We start from the raw sequence: 9,049 nt of genomic DNA on the forward strand, positions 1-9,049 counted from the left end.
TTCTCGGGTTTCTGCTCAAGGCTGGTGCTCTATCGCGTGAGCCACAGCTCCATTTCTGGCTGGAGATAAGAGTCTCAGACTTTTTTGCCCGAGGCTGGCTTCAAAGAGTGATCTTCAGATCTCAGCCTTCGGAGTAGCTAGAATTACCAGCACTCAGCTATTGAAAACAAAAGTTACCTTTAGGGCTGGGGATATGGCCTAGTGGCAAGAGTGCTCGCCTCGTATACATGAGGCCTTGGGTTTGATTCCCCAGCACCAGAAGTGGCGCTGTGGCTCAGGTGGCAGAGTGCTAGCCTTGAGCAAAAAGAAGCCAGGGACAGTGCTCAGGCTCTGAGTTCAAGCCCCAGGACCGGCAAAAAGACACACACACACACACACACACACACAAAGAGTGGTACCAAGGGGCTTCCCTTCACCATGTGGGTTGTGAGCACACAGTGCATGGTGACTGAGGTCACCCCGTCCCCACGGGAAGTCCCTTTCTCCCTGCAGGCCCCAGAGCTCCTGAAAGCACAGGAGACTGAGGCGCAAAGGCGGGGTGCCGGGGGTCAGGGTGGCCGCGGGGCCGGGCGGACGCGTGGACGGCACCTGCAGGGTCCAGCCGCTAGCAGTGCTCGCTCGGCGGCCGGTGACTCAGAGGCCAGGTTCTGGGAAAGCGTCCCCTCCCGTCCTGTCCCGTCCCCGGGCCAGAGCTTGGCCTGAAGGACGGGCTCAGGAAGTGGGGGGAGGTGTGGCTGTGACCAGGGCCTCCTGGGGGGGGGGGCTGGAGTGGAGGCTCTGACCACAGCACTTGTGCTTTCCCCGGGCGGCTCTGAGGTGGGAAGGCCCCGTGGTCCTCGGCCGAGTCCCTTGAGCTCAGGGGGGGCCTGCCCGGCGTGCCCCTCCAGTCTTCCTCGCACACCCCAATCCTCTCTTGTTTTCCTTTACTCTTTGTGCTTTTTTTTTTTTTTTGGTCAGTTGTGGGGCTTGAACTCAGGGCTTGGGCCTGAGCATTTTCTGCTCAAGGCTGGCACTCTGCCACTTGAGCCACGGTGCCACTTCTGGCTTTTGGGTGGTAAATTGGAGTTATATAAGCGTCTCACGGGCTTTCCTGTCTGGGCTGGCTTTGAACTGTGATCCTCACATCTCAGCCTCCTGAGTAGCTGGGATTCTAGGTGTGCGCCACCAGCTCTGGACAGCACTTTTATTTGTAAACTCCTGAGCAAAAAGAAGCCAGGGACAGTGCTCAGGCCCTGAGTTCAAGCCCCAGGACTGGCAAAAAGAAAAAATAAACAAAAAGATCTCTGGCCAGGCACCGTGGCTCACGCCTGTCATCCCAGCCACTCAGGAGGCTGAGATCAGAGGACCGCAGATCAAAGCCAGCCCAAGCAGGAAAGGCCATGAGATTCTTATCTCCAAGAAACCGCTCAGCAAAGGCCAGACGTGGTGCTGTGCCTCAGGTGGTAGAGCGCTGGCCTTGAGCAGGAGAAGCTCCGGGACAGCGCCCAGGCCCCGAGTTCAAGCCTCAGGACTGGACAATTAGAAAAAAAAAAAAGACCCCTATCCAGCCCTGTCCCTATGCAGTGGCCAGTCCAGGGTGCCAAAGTTTGCACCACAAGCCACGGCCACCACGACAGCCGCAGACCTCCCCTCCGGCAGCCCCGGGGGGAGCCTGCCCTCTCCATTTATGGAGGGAAACTGAGGCTCGGCCTGCTGGGTCCCCCGAGGATGGAATTTGGCAGTCACCACCGAGGGACAGCTGGGAATCTTGGTGGTTTCACGGACCCCGGAGCTCACGGGTCCCCGGAGGCTGCCGTCTCCCCGCCTCCCCGCCTCCCCTGCCCCACGCCGGGCCCTGGGCCCACCCGAAGCCCTCTTCAGGATCCTGCTGGTGCCGGGCCGGGCGCTGCTGGACCCCCAGCCGGGGCCTTGTTCCTGGGGTCCTTGGCGGAGGTGTGGGAAGCTGCGGGCTGGGCGGGGAGGGAGGGAGAGAATGCGGCCATGGAGCCCGGCTCAGACGGGCCCCAGAGCGAGGGGCTGCGGCCCTCCCGGCTGCTCCGGGATCGGACGCGCGGGGCGGGCGGAGGCCCCCAGCCCCGGCCCCCTTCCTTCAAGGAATGTCTGCCCAGAAGGTCAGGAAGATTTGAGGCGGGAAGGGCGCGGCCGCCCCCAGGCCCCGACCCCGCGAGGCTGCCCCACCTCGCAGCCCAGGGCCCCTCCCAGCCCCTCCCCAGTCCCGGAGGCCCGGGCCGAGGTCTGCGGCCAGTTCCCCGGGGTCTGGGCGGCGGGCGTGTGGGGGCCGCTGCCCACAGAGGCATGTGGCAGCCGGGCAGCTGTCGGGGAGCCATTCCCAAGCCCCCCCTCGAGTGGCAGGTGCAGGGGGGTGGGGTGGGGCGCGGGAGACGCCCCAGGGCCTCGGTGCTCACGAGGTGGGCGGTGTACTGTCCACGGTGCCGACCCCAGGGCGGTGCCAGGGCCTGAGCCTTCCCCTCTCCCGGCCACGGCGCCGGCCGCCGGCCCGGGGAGGAAGGGTCAGCGGGTCTCCACGACCGTCCAGCAGGACCCCCCGGGGGCCGGGGACCCCGCAGCCCCGCCCCAGGCGCCATTTGCCAAAGCTGTGGGCCAGCTGTGCCCCGGCTCGCCCCGAGGAGACGGCCCCGGCCCATTTGGCGTTCCCCCCCATCCCAAGAGCCCCCCCCCCCACCGCCGGCTTTCCCAGGGGGCGGGGGCTGTGAACCCGGCCGAAGCGGCGGGGAGAGGGGTCAGAAAGACCCGGCAGAAACATCCAGAGACAGACGGGAGGGGAGGCGGCGTCCCCAAGGCCGGAAGCATCCAGAGAATGCCTGAGCCTGGAAGGTGCACAGCAGGCCCGGGGAGGGGGGGGGGAGGTGTGGCCAGCCCCGCCCGCCCCGCCCCACCCCGCCCCACCCGCCGCCTGCCCCCACCTGCTGCCGGCCTTGCCAGCCAGGTGGCAAAACAGGTGAAGGAGGAGCCGAGCGGCCCACGCGGCAGCAGCCCGCGGGGACAAAGACCCCCTTGAAGCCGGGGTCCCAGGCCCGGGTGTCTGTGAGCACAGCTGCTGGGGGGCGGGCGAGCGGAGCCCCGCGAGCCTCCGCGGAGGTCCCCGGGGAGCCGGGCACTGCGGCTCGCGCCCGTCACCCTGGCCACGCAGGAGGCTGAGAGCTGAGGACAGAGGTTCAAAGCCAGCCTGGGCGGGAAGGCGGCGGTCCAGGAAATCACCCGCGTCCGCAGGAGTTCATCCACCCTCCGGAGTTCCGGGCCCCGGCCCCGGGGACCGGGGGGTGCGGGCGGCCCCGCCTGCCTGGAGGAGGGGAGGCGGCGGGGGGGGGGGGTCAGGAGTCGCACACGAAGCCCGAGGGTGCACCCAGGGGACAACCCCCGTCGGGGTTGGGCGTAGGGGGAGAGGGAGGGGCCGGGGCCGCGGCGTGGAGGCCTCGGGCAGAGGACAGGGGGGAGCCTTTCCCTTTTCTGGACGCCGGGCCTCCGTGCGTGTGTCCTGGCCGAGCCAGCGGGCGTGGGGGGCCCCCCACCCCACCCCCAGCCCTGGGGCGCCCAGCGCCGGGGCCTCGAGCACTTGCGGCCCCGTGGGAAGAGCCCAGTGACACGGGGTGTGTGGGCACCCGTCCAGCCGCCCCGGGAGGAGGCAGGGTGGCTCCAGCCCGCTCCCCTGAGCCTTTCTAATTACCCCCGGCCCCCCCCCGCCCCCCCGCCCCCCCCCCCGGTTCCTGGCCTGGGAACCCGGGCTCTGCCGCACACAACCTGTCGGGAGCAGCTGCCCACCGGGCCCCCCCCCCCCCCCCGCTGCGCCCATCCGCCCGCGCCGCTCTGCGTGTCTGGTCAGGCACCTGCTCGGAGCCGAGTCCAGCAGAAGTGGGGTCCCCACTCCGGGTTCCCTGGGCTCCCCCCCAGCCCCCCACGCTGCTCCCACAGGGGTGGGGGAGGGGGCGGGCAGGCAGAAACTTTCCCTCGACGCCCTGCCCTGCCCTGCCGCCCGGGGCAGGCACCTTTGAAGCCCCAGCAGAGAGCGTGGGGCCGGTGAGAAAGTCTGGGGTGTAATTAGACAGGGTTTCACTGTCTCACCCCCAAGCAGAGCGAAACCAGCCGCTCACCCCAGCTCTGAGCCAGCCGCGCTGCCCAGGCCCTGCGCTGGCTACAGGCCCCCCCCCTCTACAGGCCCCCCCCGGGGCTACAGGCCCACCCTCTACAGGCCCCCCAGGGCTACAGGCCCCCCCTCTACAGGCCCCCCCAACAGGTCCCCCAGGCTACAGGCCCCCCCTCTACAGTTCCCCCCAACAGGCCCCCCCAGGGCTACAGGCCCCCCTCTACAGGCCCCCCACACAGGTCCCCCGGGGCTACAGGCCCACCCTCTACAGGCCCCCCAGGGCTACAGGCCCCCCCTCTACAGGCCCCCCCCAACAGGTCCCCCGGGGCTACAGGCCCCCCCTCTACAGGCCCCCCAACAGGCCCCCCAGGGCTACAGGCCCCGGCCCAGGGCGGCAGACTCGGGCCCAGCCCTGAAGTCTGCACCGGGGCGGCCAGAGGCGGCTCCGGCAGTGTCCCCCCTGCTCCCCCGCTGGGTCACATAGGCTTGGGGTGCTCCCTCCCCCAGCACCCCTCCCCCCAGCACCTGCCTCCCGCGTAGGAGCATGCACAGAGCGGGTGGGGGACACGGGAGGGGTCCAGGCCCCCTCGCCCCCGTCCAGGCCAGGAGAGCCACGGCCCCGCGGGGCCCCGTGGGGCTGGACCTGAGGCCGCCGGGCTGGGCCACCCGCCACCTTCAGCCCCGCTGGGGAGCGGCCGCGCCCGCCTGGGGCCTCCCCCGCCCCCCTCCACATCAGGGGGCATGGCCATGGGGACCGGGGTTCCTCCACTCACCCCCCACCCTCCTCCTATACCTCTTCCCTCTCTCTCTCACCTCTCTCCATCCCTGCACCAAGCGTCCACGGTTCCTCCCTCCCCCCGCGTGTCCAGCCCAGTCCTCCCGGAGGAGCCGACAGTCCTCTCCAAAGCCCACAGGGTCCCAAGGGTGATGGCCAGACCAGGGCCCAGAAAGGGCTGGCGGGGTCCCATCCACCCCAACCACCGCCGCTGGGACCATTGTCTCAGGATCGATCGCAGCCAAGGAGGTCATGTCAGAGCTGGGGGAACTCCAGTGCTCCCCAATTTTTTCTCTTTGTGTGTGGTGCGGTCCTAGGGCTTGAACTCAGGGTCCGGGCGCTGTTCCCGAGCTCTGTGGTTGTTCAAATGCTGTACCGGTCGAGCCACGGCTCCGCGTCCAGCTTCGGCGGTTCACTGAGATAAGCGTCTCCCGGACTTGGCTGCCCAGGCTGGCTTTGAACCCTGATCCTCCGGTGCCAGCCTCCGAGTAGCCCGACACTCATCGCCCTCTCTTCCAGGCCCCCCAGCGTACCCAAGCCCAGAGGGAGGACCTGGAGCCCAGCGCTGTCAGGGGGGAGCTCGCCCCACACCGCATGCCGGGGGCCCCGCGGTCCAGTGGGGCGAGTGGGGAGGGCCGGGGGAGGGCCGGGGTCCCTGTCCCTGCAGGCAGCTCGTCCTCCACAGGAGGCCCGGCCACCAGGCCAACTTCACCGCCAGAAGGCGTGCTCGGAGCCGGGGGGCCGGGGCCGGGGCGCGGGGCGGCCCGCGGGGCGCAGAGGCCCAGGGCGGGGGCTGGGAGCGTGCAGCCCGGGCCGCGGTCCCCCGCTCACCCGACACCTGGCCGTCACCTAAAGACAAGCAATCCTCCTCCCTGCCCGGCGCTCGCCGGGCTCTGCTCCTTCTTGCTGGGCTGGGGGGGGGGGGCACCGCAGAGCTGCCGTTGCGGAGCCCCGAGGAGGGGCTGCGGCCCGTCCGAGGCCCAGGGGAGGCTCTCCAGCCCGCACGCACAGCAGGAGGGGGTCCCGCCTTCTCCCTGCGCGGCCCCGGCTGCGCCCAAGGCTGGGGCCCCGCACACGCGCAGCCGGCCTTCCTCACTGGCCGACCCGGCTCTGCCAAGGCCCGGGCGCAAAGGCGCCCGTCCCGGCGGCCCGCGGACAGCTGCGGCTCCCGCGTGCGTGCGTGCAGCCGGCGGGCCTGGCTCGGGGCTCCCGCCGGTCCCCCGAAGGCCCCCACAGGCACGAGGGCGCAGGACCTCAGCGCCAGCCCACGCCGCGCCTGTCTCCGTGCAACTGTTGACGCCCCAGAAACATCCACGGGCTTCCTCTGCCTGGTTCCCTGCCCACCGAGGGTCTGGCTGGCACCCCCCGCCCTTCCTGGCCTCAGACAGACCCAGCAGAGACACCCCACCAGCTCTGCACCCCACAGGAACCACAGCCTTGTCGCTTCCTGTCAGCTCGGGCGGAGCCTGACTCTGATGGGAGGGGGTGGAAGCGTGGTTCGGGTGGTCGAGCACCCACCAGTGGCAAAGAGCATCAGAGAGGGAGGTCGAGAGTCCCGGATTCAGACACAAGCAAACCAACAGGGACGAGGGCCTGTCCCCGTGGGGGGCTCGACCCCCGCCCATCAAGCTCCCCAGAACTCCGTCATCCGTCCCCCGCCTGCAGCCCGCCCCGGGGCCCTGGGCTGGCAAGCTCCCCGCAGCCCGTCCTGCCTCGGGCCCCCGAGAGCGCGAGGCCAGCCCCTGCTCTGTGAACCCCGGCAGGGACCGGCCCGGGGGGCGGCCGAGACCCGCGTGCCGCCCCAGGAGCCCCGTGCCCACCTGGCCAGCCGCACGAAACACCGTGGCGTCCCTCGGCCTTGCGCCTGCCCGGCCTGCTCCGCCCGGCCTGCCCGCTCCTCCCCCTCGGCTCCCCCACCCTCCAGGGGTGCGGGCGGGGGCCTGAGGAGGCCAGCGGCTGGTGGCTCCTGGCCCCTCTCTCTGCGACAGCGGGGGGCCCGCCGGGGCCCTGGAGGGGGGCTTGCGGGGATGGGGGCGGGCGCTTGTTCCCACACCCCGCACCCCCGCTTGCGCCAGGCTCCTTTCCACCTGCACCTGCCTGCCCGCCCCACCCAGAAACCACTGCCTCCAGACACAGGGCCACTGCCACGCCCGCACGCCCCCCTCCCCCCCCCGGGCCCTCCTCCATCCTCACCGGCCTGGCCCTCCCTCCGTGGCCCGCCAGCCCCCCCAGCCCTGGCCTTTGCACCCCGACACCAGCCCGCCAGCACAGGGGTGGAGGGGCTCTGTCCCGCACTGTGGTCCCGGGGTGGCTTGGGCAGAGGGGGCGCGCGGACGCTCACGGTGGGCACTGAGTCCAGGAGAGCTGGGCTGAGCCATGCTGCGACCCCGCTGCCCGCTGCCCACAGCCGCTGCCCACAGCCCGCTGCCCACTGCCTGCTGTCCACTGCCCACATCCCATTGCCTGCTGTCCACTGCCCGCTGCCCACTGCCCGCTGCCCGCTGCCCGCTGCCCACTCTCCACTGCCCGCTGCCCAGTGCCCCGCTGCCCACTGTCCACTGCCCGCTGCCCAGTGCCCGCCGTCCTGCTGCCCGCTGCCCGCTGCCCGCCGCCCAGTCCCCTGAGGCTGCTGGTCAGAAGACCCTGGGCCTGCAGAGCTGGGCACTCCAGCCCCCCCCGCAGGGCAGGGGCGAAGCGCACTGCCCCAGCCGTGGCCCCTGGCCCTGGGAGACGGAGGCTGGAGGGGGGCCGTCCCTCCACCCCCAGGCCGCTGGACATGGGCTCAGAGGGCACGCCCCGCTCCTCGCGCTGCCTCGGTGGCCCCTCCAGGGCCCTGGGCCTGACGGGCGGCTCCAGATGCCCAGGCGAGGCCTCCGGCCAGAGCTGGGGACAAGGGGCCTTTGTGCCGCCTCTGCCCGCCAGGCGGGGGCTAGGGCGGCTGGGGGGGAGGCGCCCCCAGCCCGGCCGAGCGTCAGGGCAGGGTGCGGGCCGGCCATCCGCTCGCGTCTCCCGGCACAGAGACCAGCGCCACGCTCGGCTCCCACCTGCCCTGCGGGCTGCTCCCCACCTCCAGCCGGGGTCCCGGGAGGCCGAGCGCCAGGGGATGCTTGAGTCTCTGGCCTCCAGACCAGCGCCCTCGGCCCTCAAGAGGCAGAGCGGGGGGCGGGGGGGGCTCCCTCACAGCCAGCCCCCTCCCCCGCACCGACGGCAGGTCAGGCCCGCTCCGCGTCAGATCTGCACGGGGTGCGGGGAAGGGGGGGACTCCGCAAGAGCCACCCGTCCTGGGGCGCCTGGGGGTCTTCTTGTGCCCGACAGGGGCCGCAAGGAGACCGGGGGGCTTTGGGGAAGGGAGGGCCGGTGGCCTGCCGCGGGGCCGGGGGCGGGAGGAGGGCCGCGGGGCGCCCCGGCAGAGGACAGGAGGAGGCGTGGGCCACGTCTAGCGTTCCTGGCCTTCGCGCCTGCCCGCGGGGCACAGCCACCTCCCGGGCGCGAGGTGTGGCCGCCGGTCCCGCCCTGGCCACCGCGCCGGCACCCCGCACGCCCGCCCCCGCCCTGCCGCCCCCCCCCCCCCCCGCCCAGGCGGCTCTGGTGGGGGCGCGGGGCACAGCGCCCCGGCGCCCTCTGGCCTGGCTCTCCTCCGGCGGCCGCGGGGGCAGGCGCGGGGGCCCCCCCGACGCCCCACGGAGCCCGGGCAGCCCGGGCCCCGATGCCCGCGCCATCTTCTGCTGAAAAGATAATTCCAGTCCGTGCCGTCGTCGGGCCCCGGGGAACAAAGGGGCTTTGTGCTCTGCACTGTCCTCCCCGCGAGGCGGGTGCCCTCCCTCCGAAGGCAAGCTGCTGGGGGGGGGCGCGGGGAGCGTTTCCATAACCCCCCGCGCGCCCCAGCACAGGGTCACTTTTGTTAGGCAGGGCCAGCGCATGGCTGCCGGCGGGGGCCTTTCTCCCCTCCTCCCTGCCGCCTTTGCCGGCCCCACGCCAGGGGCCCGAAGCGAGGGAGGGGAGGGGAGGGCCGGCGACCCCGAGGGTCGCCTGGCAGAGCGGGGAGCAGAGCCGGGGGACCCGCCCCGCCACCCCCCGCGGCGGAGAGCTCCGGAACGCTCACCGCCGAGGCCCTCGAGCGACGCGGCCAGAGCCAAACCAGACACACGCACGGCACAGCCGGCCACGGGCCG

The 9,049-nt window shown here is 71.7% G+C and overlaps 1 protein-coding gene across 1 annotated transcript; it reads left to right on the forward strand.

Moving 5' to 3' along the window:
• Positions 1-1,980: 1,980 nt before the first annotated feature.
• On the forward strand, positions 1,981-7,501 carry LOC125353329 (basic proline-rich protein-like). The gene is made up of 2 exons (XM_048348928.1): positions 1,981-2,111; positions 5,563-7,501. Exons 1-2 carry the CDS (start codon positions 1,981-1,983, stop codon positions 7,499-7,501), a joined length of 2,070 nt encoding a protein of 689 aa, XP_048204885.1.
• The last annotated feature ends 1,548 nt before the right edge of the window (positions 7,502-9,049 follow it).

This window comes from Perognathus longimembris, chromosome 1, assembly GCF_023159225.1.
Source record: "Perognathus longimembris pacificus isolate PPM17 chromosome 1, ASM2315922v1, whole genome shotgun sequence".
In the NCBI taxonomy this organism is placed as follows: domain Eukaryota; kingdom Metazoa; phylum Chordata; class Mammalia; order Rodentia; family Heteromyidae; genus Perognathus; species Perognathus longimembris.